At 37.9% G+C, this 19,203-nt stretch overlaps 1 protein-coding gene across 2 annotated transcripts in view; it reads left to right on the forward strand.

The window, feature by feature from the left end:
- Window positions 1–19,203, forward strand: part of TTC13 (tetratricopeptide repeat domain 13) — a 108,201-nt gene that overhangs the window by 11,248 nt on the left and 77,750 nt on the right. For both annotated transcript variants that reach the window (XM_075531910.1, XM_075531916.1), the window contains exons 2-4: window positions 11,147–11,241; window positions 15,543–15,618; window positions 17,919–17,989. In XM_075531910.1, coding sequence (XP_075388025.1) covers window positions 11,147–11,241; window positions 15,543–15,618; window positions 17,919–17,989 — 242 coding nt within the window. The remainder of the gene's footprint in view (window positions 1–11,146; window positions 11,242–15,542; window positions 15,619–17,918; window positions 17,990–19,203) is intronic.

Raw genomic sequence — 19,203 nt, forward strand, 5'->3', positions numbered from 1 at the left:
ACCAAGTTAATGCTCCTTGTGTCTTCAAAATGCTGTCTCCGACAGTACCATTTCTTTTCTCCTCATTAAACTGAGCTTCATAAGCTTTCTTTGAGATCTTACCTACATTCCCAGCATAATTATCCACCATGAGTTAATGATTACCAAATTCATATTTATAACTTCTCTAGAATTTTCTAGCTACATGCTAGATAGTTTCCAGTTCATATTCTTCACCAACACCATAGTTCAAATGCATCAATTCTTTCCAAGTCTTCCTTATTCATAATCCATCTAAAATGGCATTTAGTTAAATATTTTAAGATGGGAGAGCAAACTTAATATCTATCCAGACATAGTTTACAACTCAAATCTTTCTAAACTAACAAATACACTGATGTGAAAATCTAGTAAAGTAGGAACAAAAAGCAAAGCCATATGCATAGTTATAAGGATCTTAAGTTTATGGAGAAGCACACCAGCCTGTGTTATCATGAGGTGTCAAAGGGATCAGGTATCAGGCATAAAAGAACAAAAAATTATATCAATGTGAATGAGGGGGAGTACAGAGTGGGAACCCAAAGCCCATCTGTAGACAGCTGGACATCCCCTTACAGAAGGGTCGCAGGGAGGAGACGAGCCAGGCAGGGTGTAGTGTAGCAACAGTGAAACATACAACTTTCCTCTAGTTTCTAAATGTTTCCTCTCCCCCACTATCATGATCCCAATTCCACCTTAAAAATCTGGCTAGGGGGGGAGGGGAGACTCTGAATAGGGCAAGATATGACAAAATAACGATGTATAAATTACCAAGGGCACATGAGGGAGGGGGGAGAGGGGAGGGAGGGGGAAAAAAAAGAGGACCTGATGCAAAGGGCTTAAGTGGAGAGCAAATGCTTTGAGAATGATTGGGGCAGGGAATGTATGGATGTGCTTTATACAATTGATGTATGTATATGTGTGGATTGTGACAAGAGTTGTATGAGTCCCTAATAAAATGTAAAAAAAGAAAAGAGGAGGAAAAAAATGATTAGGGCAAAGGATGTACAGATGTGCTTTATACAATTGATGTATGTATATGAATGAACTGTGATAAGAGTTGTATGAGCCCTAATAAATTGTTTAAAAAAAAATCTGGCTAGACCGGAGAATGTACACTGGTACAGACAGGAACTGGAAAAACGCAGGGAATCCAGGGCAGATGAGCCCTTTAGGACCAGTGGTGAGAGTGGAATACCAGGAGGGTGGAGGGAGGGTGGGGTAGAGAGGGGAATCCGATTACAGGGATCTACATATAACTTCCTCCCTGGGGGACAGTACAAATGAGCTTTATACAATTGATGTATGTATGGATTGTGATAAGTTGTATGTGCCCCTAATAAAATGATTTTAAAAAGATCACACATTTAGTAAACTGAAGCCAGCAGGTAGTTAAAAGAATAAATGCCTTAATTACAATTTATTCCAGAAGTTTTAAAAAAATCACCTAGTTGATCAAAGGAGAACAAACATAGGATCATCTTAAAGCAGTGCTTCTCAACCTGTGGGTTGCAGCCCCTTTGGAAGTCCAACGACCCCTTCACGGGTCCCCTGATTCATAACAGTAGCAAAATTACAGTTACAAAGTAGCAGTGAAAATAATTTTATGGTTGGGGGGGGGGTCACGATAACATGAGGAACTGTATTAAAGAATCATGGCATTGGGAAGGTTGAGAACCATTATCTTAAAAGAAGTCTCAAGAAAAGCTTGAAACTCAGCAAACTTTCTTGATTTAAAAACGTTAGGTAAAACAAAGACTAAGGATACCTCATTTGCTTGATAAAATACATCAATTTCAACCCAATAGCCATCGTTTTAGAGCAGCTTGCCTCTACATCAGCGGTTCTCAACCTGTGGGTCATGACCCCTTTGGGGGGCGAACAATCCTTTCACAAGGATCACCCAATTCATAACAGTAGCAAAATTACAGTTATGAAGGAGCAACAAAAATAATTTTATGATTGGGGTCACCACAACATGAGAAACTGTATGAAAGGGTCGCAGCATTTGGAAGGTTGAGAACCACTGCTGTAGATGGTAATAGATAGTAAATGAAAAACTTAATGGTAAAAATTGAGAAAATACTAGGTTAGTAATTGAAGTATTAATGTTGGGAATAAGCAAAGTGTCTGTTGCTCCCATGGTTGTTTAACACACTTTTTATCCAGTTTAAGATGCTAAATGATGATAAATATTTTAAACCTTGCTAAAATCATGAAGATGATATAGTTTCACCTGACCAAATGGGAACAGTAATGGAGTTGTTAAGAGTTCAAATATGTGGACAGCTAAAGTGTTCAGATCTAGCCAGTTAAAACAAAAGATTTATAATATAATATTACTATATGAATCATCCTCCCATGGGACCACCTGTTAAGGCCTCTATTTCCTTCAGTTCTCTACTTGCTCTGGTTCAAATCTTGCCTCTGTCACTTTACTAGCTGTGTGGCCATAAGCCAAGTTATTTACAGCCTCTTTGCTGTATTTTCCTCATCAGTAGACTAGGGATTAGCATGGTGCCTAGACATGGTAACTACAGAAGTGTTAGCAATTGCTATCACTCATACCTTAAGGAAACATTCCCCAACGAGGCCATTTCTCCCTGTTATAATCTTGTTTATAATTCATATTCTAATGTTATTTTGCGTTTCTCTGACTGACTCTGATGATTGTCACTTTCCCCTGTTGAATTATTTATCTATAGCTAGGACAGCGGTCATTTCTGTGTTTGCTGGCCATTGAGGCTAACACAATGTCTGGATCTTAACATATGTAATATATATATTTGATTAATAATTTTAAAGCTGTATATTAAAATAACAACAAACATGTGTAAGCATTGCATAAACATTATTCAATTTCATATTGTTCCTTAAAAGACTTGATTGAGAGATTAAATTTTGTATACCACGTCTCCCTCCTCTGATTAATCTACAATTTTAATGCAATTCTAGTATAATTCTAGAGATATTTTTTTCTTTTAAAATTTTAGTAAAATGACAAGTTTATCCAGAACAGGAAATTTTGTCCAAATGACCAAGACATATTTTGAGGAAGAAAGATTGCTTGATATTAAAATGCATGTATTTATTATGAAGCAACAATAATTAAGCAAGTTACAGTAAGTGTCTCCACTAAGAGTAAGTAAGGAATAGCAATGGAAACTTAGGCAGTCTAATTTCAGAATCAGCGCTATTAATTACTGTGCTGTAGGAAGTTCAGCATGAATCCAGTCTCCAAAATACAGTGACTGATCTAGACCGCATTTCTACTTTATCCTTGTTGCCAGTGCCCCCAGGTCACTCTCTACTAACCGTTGTCACTTGGAGCAATGCCAGACTCACAAGTTCAAAGACTTCCAGGTAGGAAGATACAAGCCATAATTTTGGTGCATGTACAGGTTATGCCAACTTTCAGACCTGTTGGCCACTAATTTGAGGTTGTTTTCTCACTATCCTTTCAGGATTCTAGCCACAAGATTTGGAGTGTATATGACACCCTAACTTTCTGATCTGCTGGTTTCTACTGCCACTTTGGATTGTAGATAATTTGCTAGAACAACTCAGAATCCACGGCGAGTATACCAAACTTAGGTCTGTAAGTGGCATAAATAATTTATAGTCAATTACTAACCTAAAAATTGGTGGTTCAGCTGGAGACAGTGTGGGAATTGTGCCCAATCTGACCCTACCACACCGAGGTGAAACACTAAGAGTGTACAACAGAACAGCAAGGGAAGCAGAGAAATGGAGTCCCAAGGGAGTACCAAAAGTAGACTTTGGGGCCAGGGCATGGCACCCCATCAGACTCAACCAGAAAATACTCCTAAGGGTCAACAAACAGACCTTGAACTATTTATAGGCTTTTCTTTTTTGTTGTTGTTGGTGTTTTGTTTTCTTTTGTTACTTTGTTTTGCTCTGTCTTGTTTTTGTGCATATTATTATCTCTACATGTCTATCTAGATAAGATAGGTGGGATAAATAATCTGGAGGAGAAAACGGTTTGACGGTTCTAGGGTGAGTGGGAGGAGGGAGGTGGAAGAAAGGAAGTGGGTGTTAACAAACCCTGGGAGGAATAAGTGATCTAAAATCAATGGTGAGGAGCGTGTAGGAGTCCTGGTAGGGCTTGATCAAGGGCAATGTAATTGAGAGAAATTACTGAAACCCAAATGAAGGCTGAGCATGATAGTGGGACAAGAGGAAAGTCAAGGGAAATAGAGGAAAGAACGAGGAAGCAAAGGGCATTTATAGAGGTAGCAGATGGACATTGGGCATCCACTCAAGTACTCCCTCAATGCACGAACACTTCGTTCTTTTAACCTGGTATTCCATGTTGCTCACATTCCCAATACGTTCACTGAAGACAAAGCGTGTGCATAAGCAAATGTGAAGAAAGCTGATGGTGCCTGGCTATCAAAAGATTCAGCGTCTGGGGTCTTAAAGGCATTAAGATAAACAAGCAGCCATCTAGCTCAGAAGCAACAAAGCCCACATGGAAGAAGTACACCAGCCTGTGTGATCACGAGGTGTTGATAGGATCAGGTATCAGACATCAAAGACCGAGGATAAAAAATCCTATCATTGTGAATGAGAGGGAGTTCAGTGTGGAGACCCCAAACCCATCTGTAGGCAAAGGGTCACAGGAAGGAAACAAGCTAGTTAAGGTGCTAGCACTGATGAAACATAGAACTTCCTCTAGTTCTTTAATGCTTCCTCCCCCCCTTACTATTATGACCCCAATTATACCTTACAAATTTGGCTAGACTAGAGCATGTATACAGGTACAGATAAGAGCTGGAAACACAGGGAATCCAGGACAGATAAACCCCTGAGAGTAGCCATACCAGGAGGATAATGGGAAGGTTGGGGGGAAAGGGGGAAACTGATCACAATGATCTACATATAACCCTTTCCCAGGGGGATGGACAACAAAAAAGTGGATAAGTGAGATTATCTGTCAGTGTGAGACATGAAAAAAAAATCTGTAAATCATCAAGGGTTCATGAGGGTGGGAGGGTGAGGAAGGGACAGGAAAAAATGAGGACCTGACACCAAGGGCTCAAATAGAAAGAAAATGTTTTGATAAAGATGATGGCAAATGTGCTTGACACAATGAATGTATAGATTGTGATAGAGCTGTATGAACCCCCAATAAAATGATTTATTTTTTTTAAAAATTGGTGGTTCAATCCCACCTTCAAAACCATGGAAGAAAGCCACGGTGTGCTTCTCTAGTACATCTGAGGAAACCCTATGGATCAATTCTACCCTGTGATACGTAGAGCTACCACAAGTCATAGTCAGTTTGGTTTGGGTTTTGTACCCTACTTAACTGAAAATTTATTGTAGCCAAGAAGGATTCAACAGAGATGTACTGCGTGAAGTCTAAGAGAGTTCCCACAGGCAAGTTTCTATATCCTAAGAGTCTGGGTTGACTAGAAAAACAAATCCATAGACACTTATATGTGCAAGACAAAACTTTATATCAAAGAGCAATTGTACATTAAGAAAACATCACAACCCAGTGCAGATCAAGTCCGTAAGTCCAATATTAGCCCATAGTTCCAATACCAATCTATAAATTCCTCTTCAGACTCACAATGATGCCAAATTTCAGGAAGTCCAGAGCCCAGTAGGTCTTGTGGATCCAGTGGTGGTGGAAGCATCTTAGTGCTGGTGTGGGTCTCCACGTGACTCCTCCAGCTCCAGGGCTCTGGCTGCATCAGTGTAGCTTCATCTGGCTTGCCAACAGGAATGTCTTGCAAGGAGAGACTCTGTGTGTCTTGCCTCCAGCAAGCTGTTTTATATCCAGAGTCTCCAAATGAAGTCATCAAGCTACGACCTGATTGAAAGGCTAGACTCTACCCCTTCATACGTTGACAGGAGATTATGTAACTGTTACACCGAGGAATGTACTAGTCTCCTAAGAACAGAGGTTTTAGCCAACTAGCAAGCCCTCGGAGCCTTCATTTGCACAGGACTTTTGTGGATTAGTCCTATACAATAAGATAAATTATGCCTTCTAAAGTTGGGGGACGACCCTCGACAAGATGGAGAGACACCGTGACCTCAACTGTAGGCTCAAGATGAAGAACAATTGTAAGGTTGATGCAGGACTCAGCAGTGTTTTCTTCTCATATGTCATAGTCACCGAGAGTCAAAACGGACTCAGTGGGACTAGACAGCAACAAAGCTCGTTGGTAGCAGTTTCCCAGCTGAGTCGGTTTTGGTTTGCCCGGTCCATGCCTGCCAGCACAGATCTTCGGTGTGACCTGGAAGTTTTAGACCAAGGCAACTCAGTTACTTCTCCAGAGCTGGGAACAAAGGCCGCTTTATTTAGGTTAAAAGTAGTTGCTGCTTCTCTCTCTCTCTTTAAAAAATTAATTATTTTGTTGGGGGCTCTTATACTTGGTAGCATCTTTATATCACAGTGTCATAAACCAGAAGTGTTACTATGGTGGCAAAAGTCATTATAAAGATTTTACTTTTGTGGTTTTTTTAAATTTTCCATATTTTTTCAGTGAAAATGAGTTAGTACTGTAATTTAAAAAATATTCGAGTGAGATTGGACAATCGTCTCAAGGCTATTGCAAAAGTTAGATTCAAATAGTCTCAAAGATTTTTCATGAGGGGAACTTCTAGTTATAGATTCCAATGAATATATTCTAAAGACAGCATTCAAACTGGTGGTTTAATAGTCGTTACTGGGGTAACAGACTGTTGGGAACATAGTTAGGAATTCTCAATATTTTATATCAGAATAGTCAGATGAGTTAAAATAATAGCTGTTATGCAGGCAGTTTATTTTTTTAAAAGTTTAACCTTACTAGTATCATTTTCAGATTGGGAAGATCACAAAGGTGCAATATTTTGTGTGGAATGAGTATACTGTTGATAGGAATGAAAATTATCACTACCTTTGTGGGCAAATAAGTTTAAGGTTTAGAATTGTTTGTATCTCGTGAGTCAGCAATTATACTTGGAATTTAATTTGATACAATTGTTTTTAAAAAATCTAGATGAGGATGGCTCAGTACCGGATAGTATTTCATTCTGTTGTGCATAGGTTTTATGAATTGGAATCAACCCAAAGGCACTTAGCAATAATAGAAGGTGATGACTACTTAATTCAACTGTACTTATATTAGGAAAGAAGTGAAGACATAGTTCCTAGTCATCAAATGATAGAGCCTGGGTAAGTTATATTCAGTGAAGTTGTGCAGTTATTAAAAATCATGCGAAAGTCTACTTGTTAAAATGAAAATAGATTGTAGAAAGGAGGGCTGAATAAGGATATATATATAGATGCTTATCACATGACCTGGAAAAAAGAAAATTCTCAAATATTAAGTTAAAGTAGGAGAAATTAGTTTTAAATTAATGTATTCACAAAATGTATTTCATAAAGTCACTATCATCCAATCACCTACCAGAAACTATTGCTAGTTCTTCATTCTTTTCAGAGTGAAGCCTTGGGGTTCATACCTTTTTGATTTTCTTCATCTTCCAACCTTAAACTTTTTATTTTCTAGCATTAACTCCCTAATCTAGACAGATTTGTCTACTCTCTGTTCCTTTGTATTTTCTTGCCTTTGTACCTTTGCTTATGCCACTTAGGAATATCTTTTCTCTTTCTGCACCAAATCTAAATCTATCTAACTTAAAGGGAAAAAAAAACCCAACTGGATTGGTTTAGATTAGAGGAAGACTTTCTACCAACTTGCAATATGCAGATGTCACAAATTTGCTTGCTGAAAATGAAGAGGCCTTGTAGCGCTTACTGATGAAGATGGCATACTGCAGCCTTCAGTATGACTTTCCCTTCAGTTTAAAGCAAAAGGCCTCATTCTGCAACCAAGAAGCAACGTCCTAACAAGTGGAGAAAGTACTGAACTTGTCAGGGATTTAATTTTGCTAGGATACAGTCAATACCCAGGGAAGCAGCAGTCAAGACATCAAAGGATGTGTTGCATTGGGGGAGTCTTCTCTACAAGATCTGTATGGCATTGAGCAAGTTTGCTGCAAAAGATCTCTCTAAAGCAGTGGTTCTCAACCTGCCTAATGCCACGACCCTTTCACACAGTTCCTCATGGTGTGGTGAACCATAACATTCTCATTGCTACCTTATAACTGTAATTTTGCTACTGTTATGAATCGGGCGACCCCTGTGAAAGGGTCGTTGGACCCCCAAAGGGGTCGTGACCCACAGGTTGAGAACTGCTGCTCTAAAGTATTCAACAGCAAAGATGTACTACACTGTCTTAATTACTGTAGCTGTGTTGAAAGTTTTGACATCAGTGGAAGGGGCTCAAGTTTGTTCTTTGTCAAAATTATCTTGACTATTTTGGGCCTTTTTTAACAATTTCAATAGAAATGTGTTTAACTTTCATTGCTGTAAAAAAGGTCATTAGAATTTTTATAGGGATTATGTTGAATCTGGATTACTTTAGTTAGTACTGACATTTTAGCATTTTTAAGTCTTATAATATCTTTCTGTTTACTTAGATCATTGGTCCCCAAACTTATTTTCAGAAACAAACTTTTTCTGGCACCCCCTGGCAATTGATAATTTGTACTATAGACCATAAACTGGGATAAAATGTAGATACCTGCTTTTTCAACCTGTCCTGGAGTGTGTCAGCACCTCCGCCTGCCCCCTAACCCCTGCCCCTGGGGGTGATATTGACACCACTTTAATAAACACTGACTTAGATCTTATGTTTTTAACGCACCTCTTCATAATTTCCAGTGTCCAAGCTATTTACTTCCCAGGTTAAATTTATTGTTAGGTGATTTATTCCTTTCAATATCATTGCAAGGGGAATCCTGCCCTCCCTCCCCCCCCCACACACACCCCTTTATCCTTCTCTCCAGTTCCTTTTCAGATACTTCATTGCAGCTGCATAAAGCACCACTGATTTTTGCGAATTGATCTTATTAACTGTTTTGCTGGATTCATTTATTAGCTCTATTAGCTTTCTTATGGATTGTTGTTGTTGTTAGGTGCTGTCTAATTGGTTCTGACTCACAGCAACCTTGTGTACAACAGAATGAAACATTGCCAGTCCTGCACCAGCCTCACATTCGTTCTTATGTTTGCGACCTTTGTTGCAGCCACTGTGTCAGTCCATCTCCTTGAGGGCCTTATGTTTTGCTCTCCTTTCACTTTACCAAGCATGATGTTCTTCTCCAGGGGCGGTTTCCTGATCACATGTCCAAAGTAGATGAGATGAAGTCTCACCATCCTTGCCTCTACGGAGGATTCTGGTTGTAATTCTTCTAAGATAGATTTGTTTATTCCTTTGGAAGTCTGTAACTTTCAGTATTCTTCACCAGTATCATATTTTCTTCAGCCTTCCTTATTCAATGCCCAACTTTCTTTTTAAACAGTTTTATTGGCACATAATCCACATGATACAATTTAGTAGTTCAGTTGTATCGAGAAGAGTTGTACAACCATCACCACAATCAATTTTAGAACATTTTCTTCTTCCTTGTACTCATGGTTATTAGCTTCCCATTTCCCCCAACCCTCCTTGCCATGCTTCCAAGAAACCATTAACCAGTTACTGTTTCTGTAGATTTACCTACCTTGGATTTCATGTACACACACACACACACACACACACACACACAAAACAGCAATAACAAAATAAAGCAGAGAAAAATCTCAATTGAAAAGAAAGTAGAAAATATTATATAGGAACAACTTTAAAATGAGTCAAAAGGTAGATCACATGATTAAATGTTTTTTTTAAATCATTTTGTTGGGGGCTCATACAGCTCTTGTCACAATCCATCCATCCATCCATTGTGTCAAGCACATTTGTACATTTGTTGCCATCATCGTTCTCAAAGCATTTGCTTTCTACTTTAGCCCTTGGTATCAGCTCCTCATGTTTTTTTTCCCTCCCTCCCCACTCCCCCTTCCCTCATGAACCCTTGGTAATTTATAAAGTGTTATTATTTTGTCATATCTTACACTGTTCAATGTTTCCCTTCTGTTGTCCATCCCCCAGGGAGGAGGTTATATGTAGATCCTTGTAATTGCTTCCCCCTTTCCACTCCACCCTCCCTCCACCCTCCCAGTATCTCCACTCTCACCACTGGTCCTGAAGGGATCATCTGTCCAGGATTCCGTGTTTTAGTTCCTATCTGTACAAGAGTACATCCTCTGGTCTAGCCGGATTTGTAAGGTAGAATTGGGATCATGATAGTGGGGGGCTGGGGAGGGCGTTAAAATGTTTTAACATAACTAAATGTACCATAATCCACTTTCCAATGCACTCTGAATACTAATAAGACTATTCATCATTATCAACTTTCACATGTATATGAGGCAATTGAAAATACAATGCTTTGTTGGGTGAGTTACACCCTCGCACTCTAGTCCTCAAAGTAACCTTGCTTTTCAACAGTTTAATGAGGTCTCGTGCCACAGACTTGTCTAATGCATTGCGACACTTGTTTTCATGAGTATTGGGTGTGGATCAAAGTAAAATGAAATTCTTGGCAACTTCAAGGTTTCATGAGTTCTTTGGGACTTCCTGTATGTCGGATAAGGAACCCTAATGCACTAGTGAGCTACACATTGAGTTGCTAACCACACAGTCACCAGTTTGAGCCCATCAGCTGCTCTGCAGGAGAAAAACGAGGCTGTCTTTTCCCCATAAAGACTGCAGACTTCTCTCCTACTCCTCACCCCTTGCTCCTTACCCTTTATAGCTCCCTTTTGTGATAAATCTGGTAAATATTGCCATATAGGAGATACATACTTAAAGGATCTTAAAAACTGTGTTTCATGTGATTAATGAGCAGAGTTATTACAGTTTCTGCCACTGTTGCTTTTAGATAAGTCACAAACCTTAAAAATCTCATTTCAAAACCTGAAATGTGTAACTAACTTTGGTCATTCCCAGGAAGGTTGTGGGGATAATTGCTAATGTAGGTGCACGACAGGTAGATACTGTAAAACATTGTACATCTGTTAAGATAGAAGATGCTACTTTTAGTGATTTTTTTTACATTTCTTGTATTAATTTTGCAGATTCTTAAAATTCTAATTCGTAAGCATATGAGAGTCATATATTTAATGCGAGGAGAATAACAAGGAACATTTTTTTTTCAGAGTCATCCTTTTTGAACTTCCATGATTCCGACTGTGAGCCCAAAGGATCCCCACCCTGCGACTCTTTGCTCTCCCTCAACACGGAAAAGATTCTGGTATGCCGCTTCCATCCGCACTTTCTGAGTTTTGCTGCCTCAAACGCTGTGGGACTAATTCTGGAAGATGGGGTTGCTTCTGTGCTTCAGCTAGGTCCGTCCAGATGGTTTATGCATGTACACTAATAATGCAGGCTCATTTGGAATTTGGTCACACCGAATTGTTATTAATTATGAACAGAAAAAGCAAAACAGAGGAAGACCCTCTAGGAGATGGATTGATCGGATTGTAAACGTTGCTCAGGACTGGGCTCTGTTTTATTTTGTTGCCCGTATGGCTATGAATCAGAACTGACTCAATGACACCTAACAACAACAACAAAAAACCACCCTAAATTGAATAGTTGATCATGTCAGACTTAGGAGCTCATGGCTGAATATTATATCTAGGAGGCCTTGTGGGGTGCAGAGGTCAAGTGCTCAGGTACTAATCAAGAAGGTGGAGGTTCGAGTCACCAGGGACCTTTGGAAGAAAAGCTTTAGAGATGCATTTCCAAAAAATAAGTCCTTGAAATCTACGGAGCTCAGTTCTGCCTCGTCAGACATGGAGACATATGATTCATAGTTAACGCTATGGTTACTTTTTAAAGTATCCAATGGCTCCAAGCTCGAACTTGCCACGACTCCAACAGCAAAGTTTAAAAAGAAAAATAATAAATGACCAGCTCAGTGTTTGCTTGTAACTTTGCTGGATAATTGGACCAAAAATCTGACTTGAAAAAAACTTCTGCGGGCCAAGAGTGAGTCACAAGTCTCGTCTCGCCAAGGGTACAAAGTGGTAGGGCTTTGCTCTACGCTCTGCTCTCCCTCAGAGAACATATACTGTATATACTCATGTATAAGCCCAGTTTTCCAGCACATTTTTAATGCAGTTTTTATGATAAAATTAGGTGCCTCGGCTGATATTCAGGTCGGCTTATTTTCGGGTATATCGTGCTTGTGTTAGTGAGTTACACATTCATCACTGTGCCTTTTTGACACTTTGTTTGTGAAAATATCGTAACCATAGCTCTAAAGAAAGTTAATGCTAGCAGCAGTGAAGCTAAAATGAAAGCTGTTAGAACCACGACAGAGTTAAAGAAAGAGCGCATTGTGAAATTTGCATGAGGTCACCAGTTGTCTGATTTGGTGACTGAATACAACATAGCTAAGTCGACATTGTCCACATGTGGGCGGGGGCCGGGGGAATGTGAGTAAAGCAGCTAATATAGCAAAGGGTATGAAAGTGTTCAAAGAAAAAGAACCCACCATTGAAGAGGTTGAAATGTTGCTGTTAATTTGGATAAATCAGAAAGAAGTTGATGGTGATACCTTATCCAAAAGAGTGATATCTGAGAAGGCTAAAAACCTCCCTAGTGATTTAATGTCCTGGAAAAATGAATTTATAAATGGAATCTTTGGGTCTAGAACCATCTACTTAGTTTTCCATGATTTCTTATGAGGAAAATGTGTTCAGTTCTCAAACTTTTCAATGTTTAGACACAACCTAGGAATGAATTGAGTTTGATAATTGAGGTATCACTGTAATTTTATTTTTCCAGCTTTGCTTGTATGAGTGGGTATCCTTTCTGTATCTATACTTTCAAATATTTTAAAAATCAGAACCTACCAAGCTGTGGTCTCATTTGAAGGATACGTGTCTGTCACCATGGAAGCACTGCATCTGGCTACTAAGACCAGCAGGAACCTTCTCTAGTTTAGCTGCCAAAGGTGCATCTGATCTCTTGTTTTTATTCACCTTTAATTCAATGAAGCTACATTGTTCTTTTAGCTTAACTTACTTTTTTTCTACCCCGTTTCCTTCAACATCCTTGTAGATGTTGCTTCTTTTGTTTAGAATTCCCCTTTTAGGTACTTTTTCTTCCTAAAAGCTTTTCTTCTCATACTAGAACTAAGCATTTGAGACAATTTGATCTGGATTTCCAAATGTAGCATTGCACTTTACGTACTATTTGGTTACTGATGGCCCACCAGTCCCTCCATAGGAAAAAGATAAAGCTGTCTGTTCCCATAAAGAAACCTTACATTGGGTCATTCTGAGTCAGAATTGACCTGATGGCAGGGGAGTATTTGGATGTGCTGGGAATACAGCAAGACTCAGACCTGCATTCTGGACTCTTACACTCATTAACAAAATAATTATACAAATTAAAAATGTGTGAATCATTTGAAAGAGAACCAAAGGATTTTCCCTCTATAATTTTATTCACTTGAAAGAGATCAGACAAGACAGCGCTGAGGGATTTACATGAAAGCAGGCACCTGAATGTTGAGTTGCGGTTAGCCTACTAACCTCTGTCCCTGGAAGATGTCTCAGAAGTAGTCTTAGATGGGAGATAAGATTCTCACTGTACTTTTTCTGCCCATTTCTATTGTGTTACTTCTAATATAACAAAAATAATTTTATATCAGCTATATTCTTTAGTAATTTTGCTGTTGCTTGATAAATTATTTTATGGGACTTCATTTCTGTACTCATCCTATAATTTCTCAGTTACAAAGGGCTAGCAGATAAAATACTCACCAAATACTGGATGAAACAATAAGACTTAAAAAAAATCTTTAGCAATATTTATAGAACTTTGTGCATGTTCGTAACCCGCTGATAGAGAGGAAGGAACTATCTGGCCATATCCAGACATGCCTGCCCAGATGTGATGCCCTCACACACTGCGAAATCTGTCCGTGTGTCCAAGCTCCTCGTTACATAATAAATGTAGCTACGTAGTGAAATAAGAAAGACCCTTGGCGTTTTCGAGGTCTTACTGGGCACTAAGAGCTTTGGTGGCACAGTGGCTTAAGCATTGAGCTGCTAAACACAAGGTCAGTTGCTCTGTGGGAGAAAGATGAAGCTTGCTATTCCTGTTAAGAGTTAATGTCTTTGAAACCCTCAGGAGCAGCGCTACTGTGTCCTGTAGGACAGAGGGACACTATGAGTCGGAACTGACATGATGGCAGTACTGGGGGACTCATGTATGAATCGTCCACATGGTAGTTAGATTTCCATATGTCTCATTAATGTAAATCTAAATGGGGTGAAGTGGAATGACCGAACCTCCTTCAATGGATTGTCCTCTTGGGCTGCACCTATTACTTGTGATTTTAAGAAGCAACTGTGTTTTAATCAAAGCTAGCTTATTCTTGACCTAGCCACTTTGTATCTGGACATTAGTACGGGTTTTGCATGTACAGGGAATAGAAATGGAAATACCTGAAACACTGCTATTTAAGTCAGTGAAGCCTACTAGTTCATACTTCATCTTAGCTATTAAACGTCAATGATTGGTCTGAACAATATCCCCTGTGTCATTATTTGCCTGTCATATATGTCTATGGATACCTGTACTAGGGGGGACTTTTTAAAAAGCGGAATGAAAGGGATTGGACTATGAGTGAATTCTAATCCCATAGCTTGCCAACAGTGACACATTCTTTAGTCTCAACTTTTCGTGTGCATATGTGTTCATGTTTTAATTGTACTCCAGGTGACTCTGATATAATTTGATGGGTATATGCTATAGTACTTTACAACTTATTGACATTAAATTATCTGAAGAATGGCAGGTGCATTAGCAGACCTCACTTGTCTCTAAAAGACAATGGAACCATCATTTCTTTGGTGGACAAATACAACATATAAGACCGTTTTAATCACTAAGCTTGCTTATATATTCTGTTTCTTTGTTTATAGCTTCTACTTTTGTCCCTGTTTTTCTACCACAGGTACACATGTGCAGCTGCGTTATTTCTTCAAGGTTGAGGTTAAATTAATTAGGATGATTGATTAACAATTGCTTTGCATTATTTAATAGCGTATTTGTTTTCTGACCCTCTTATGTCCTCCTTTCTACACAACTTGTAGTTGTTATTTCAAAAATATTCTCAGGGTTTAAAAATTGGAGGACTAGTGGTGGCCAATGTAATCTTTACAACATCATTGAGTTCATTAAACAGCCTCTAAATTGCTGTGTGAATTCGTAAGCAGGTAGCAAGATTAATCCCTGGACAAGTAAAAAGGCACCTCTCATTGGAAATGGGGCCTCTTGGGGAGCAAACTCGTCACACCACACACGTTTTTGTGATTAGCATTTCCTGAAGTGCAATTACTGGTTAGTTTCTGGAAAATGGAATTAAAGTTAATTCTTTTTGACTTTGATTTGGGAAAAAAGTTTTAATTTTTTTAAAAATAGCTGTTTATTAAAACTGTTGGCAAAAATCAAATAAATTAAAATATTGGTTTATAGTATAAGTTTTCTATTCATGTATGATTAAGCTAAAATGTTTGTTTGTTATTTTTTCAGAGCCAGGCCAAGTCAATTGCAGAACAAAAGAGATTCCCGTTTGCTACTGATAATGGCAGTACAAATGAAGAGTTAGGTAAGATGAACCGTGGAACATTCAGTATTTGTCTTGAATTATTAGATACAGGACAGGAAAGCTGAGTGGTCTGAAGGAACACCAAGATTGGCTCTGCCAAGAACTAAATGATTTCAGACAGGGCTTTTATTTCTTCTAAGGTTCCAGTTTATTATGTGATAGATAAAAATGAGGACATGAATAGAATGGTCTATAAGAACTTTTTAAAGGATTTTTTCCTGCCATGTTTCCATAGATATTAGTAGTCACTAAACATGTCGTGAAGGTTTATTTGTTGCCCTCATTAAATATAACAGCAATATATATAATAATAAAGATGTGAACACAATATGCAGTCAGAGAAAACCTACTCTATCCTTCTGTGAAATAAAGCAGTAAGGATTAAGTTTTTTTTCTTTTAGAGGCCAATCATTTTTTGCTGGAAAAATGAATATAGATGCAGATAACCAGAATTCATCCAAGTCTGTAGCCACATAATGTGGTTTGGCTTGTCCAAGGCATGTTTTAGAGCAGGCTCGTTTCACCATATCAGATGTGCTTTTGGCCTGCCTCCTGTATTGCCCTGTCCACTTGTACAGTTCACTAAAGGCTCAATCGCTGTAGTGAACAGTATGCGATCTTGTGGGGGCCTGGTTTCTAAATCACCTGCAGGAAATGTTTGACTCACTTAATGATTTTGCCCTTTCTCCAGGCATCTCTATTTGTATTGAGGTGAACCACTTCAGATATTGTATACTTTCTCCTGTTAGTACATATGGTTGAGAAATGACTGTTTTTGAAAGTGCTAATCACTTTTTAGTGACTGTTTTGGGGGAAACATTGACCTTTATCCTTTAAAGCTTCAGATTTGGTAGTCTCTTCTGAAATCTATGGATTCTTTTATCAAAGTTGTCACTGCGTTTACTGAATAATGAATTATAGGCCAGATATGTGCTAGGTCTTTCCCTGTCTCACCCTAGTACACTTTGGGTAGTATAGCCTTGAACTGGCTTAGTTTTGTAAAATGTTGGGCAATGAATCGAATGCAGTTCTTAAATCTTTCCTAAAAGTAAGTACTCTGAGGAATGGAATTATGGGTGATGATTTTGGTAAGATATTCAGCTGTTTCCTTTATTTAAAGACTTAGCAAAACTTAGATTCTATGTTGTTCTTTCTGTTTGTATGAGATTTGGACTAGGATGATGTTTTTAGTCTTTTTTTTAGTGGATATTGAAAATTTTTTCTTAAAAAACATTTATTTTTAAATGGAAAGAGCAGAATTAAATAACCTAGTGGTGGCCAACAATTTAAATATGTTCCTAAAAGTACACTATGTATCTCTTAAAACTATTTGTTTCTATGGCACATTCATTCATTAAACAGTTGTTTACTGATGGTGGGAGATTGGTATGAAATTCTAAAACTTTTGATCTGTAAAGAATCATAATGAATATTTTTATTGGTTTGTTAAGCAAGATTCACTGAGTTATCAAATGTGACGGCTGCCCACAGTCACACAGCCCATGAATGGCGAAGCCAGACTATGACCCCAGATTGTGGCCTTCAAACATAAGATCATTTAAAGACCACACCAACTTGAGATTTCTTAGTGCCCACTCAAGTATTCATGGAAGACATTGCAGTCCAGCCCCACACCCCGATGATAGAGCCTTAATTTGTTTCAGCATAGTGACGAAAAAGCCTGAACTCTGTTTTTGGGGTTTCTTAAAGAGCATGCGCTCTGGATAGGCAGAATGTACTCACTAGTCACTCCTCTTACGACTCTTGTTTAGCGTCTTCCTGCTTCATTTCCTTGTTCATAAAATAGAGACACAATTAAGAGTATCTACCGTAAAACAATTAAGGAATGGATAAATTCATATAAAGGCTTAGGTCTATACCGGGTACTTACTATGAGTGCAATACTTATACTTACTACTACATACATACATACTCCTAAAAAACTCCGTTGAAGGTTATTAATAGACCTTTTCCTATATAAATAGATGTTCATCCATAAATAGAAAACACAATAGAGGTTACTGGAGATTTGGAACTGAGTTATTGGCTAGAAAAAGATCATTTCTTCTGATGGGGAAATATTTTATAAATTAATCATTTAGAAAGTACCAGAAGTCTGAGTGATGGAAGATTCAAGGTTGAAGAGCTCAATGATATTTTATTTTCTTCCGGGTTTTCTTTTACTATTACCATTCCCTGGAGCTATATCTTAAGATTTAGCAAAGAATTTAGAAGTTACTGATTACAGTCTGGAGAGATTTTTATCCTTTCTTTTAATGTTTTTGGCTTTTGTTTCATAGCTATTGCTTATGTGTTGATTGGGAGTGGTCTCTACGATGAAGCAATAAGACATTTTTCAACAATGCTTCAGGTAATTTTTCTTCTTAACTATGTAATTTCGGCTTTATTGTTGTGACATAAATAGAAACTTATACAGAGGCAAAGTGCTGAAATAAAACATCAATTTTAAGACTAGATGAGAATGTAAAGGAAATCATGTTGATTGGGCACTTTCTGGTGCCAGACCTGGTGACATGTTCTCATTAATCTTAGCAGCATCACGTAATTTCAGAGGAGGAAAATGAGATCTGATGAGATCAAGTAATGTATGTTCATGGTCTTTCAGCCATTAGGTGGCAGAGGTAGGATTCAAGTGTAACTTTTAAAAAGACAAACACTAGTTTCAGTTCCGCCTTGATGTTTATCATGAGATGTGGACACTTAGAATGATTAAAATTCCAAATGTTTACATTGTACAACAAAAGTTGCTGTACCTGCTGATTTAAGTTACATCCATAGATTTATTTCTCACTTTAAAAGACAATCATGAGCCTCCATAATCAAATATGTAGCCTTCACTGATTGTGAGCTGAGTTAAAGTCTGACTAAAATAAAATGCATAAATCCACATAAATAAGAGTTATGGTAGAGACCTGTATTGCATTCTTATCTTGGTGGATTTTAGTCTGTGTTTATTGAAGGTGCTTAATTATGTATATATCTAGTAGGGTATAGATATACCCAAAGTTCTAATTCCCTCTACCAGTTATTTGACTTCCTGAACTTTGGGGTAATAATACCTCCAAAAAAGTTCTTGTTACGTTTAATGTAGTCAGTATTCCTGTGTGACTCATAGTCAGTACTTAATAAATTTTAGATACTCAGTACAAATCATAGTACAAGCCAACAAATAGCTTAAAATTTAGTAGGCAGATTAATTTTTAAATATTAATTCTAAAGTATTAGCTGTGTTTTTCCTTTTTTTAAAGAGAGGATTGTTCATGTTGATAATTCTTTCATGGTTCTCAAAAGTCAAGTTTTAAAAATTATTATTTTTGAGGTTCTTCAATCAAAACCATTATATTTGGTGCTAAAGAATATGAAATAATATTCATCAGTGAAGTTTAAGTACAAAAAATTATATATAGTTTTGAAATCATCTTTCTGTTTACTGAAAGATTATAAAAGGTGAAAGAGTACTTATTCACAATTAACCTTTGATTTCATACATTCATGGGACCAAATGTAGTTTCTGATAATCAACAGTAGAAAACAGTAGGCACTTGCAGACATATCAATTAATTC

The sequence above is a fragment of the Tenrec ecaudatus genome, chromosome 1, assembly GCF_050624435.1.
Source record: "Tenrec ecaudatus isolate mTenEca1 chromosome 1, mTenEca1.hap1, whole genome shotgun sequence".
Lineage (NCBI taxonomy): Eukaryota > Metazoa > Chordata > Mammalia > Afrosoricida > Tenrecidae > Tenrec > Tenrec ecaudatus.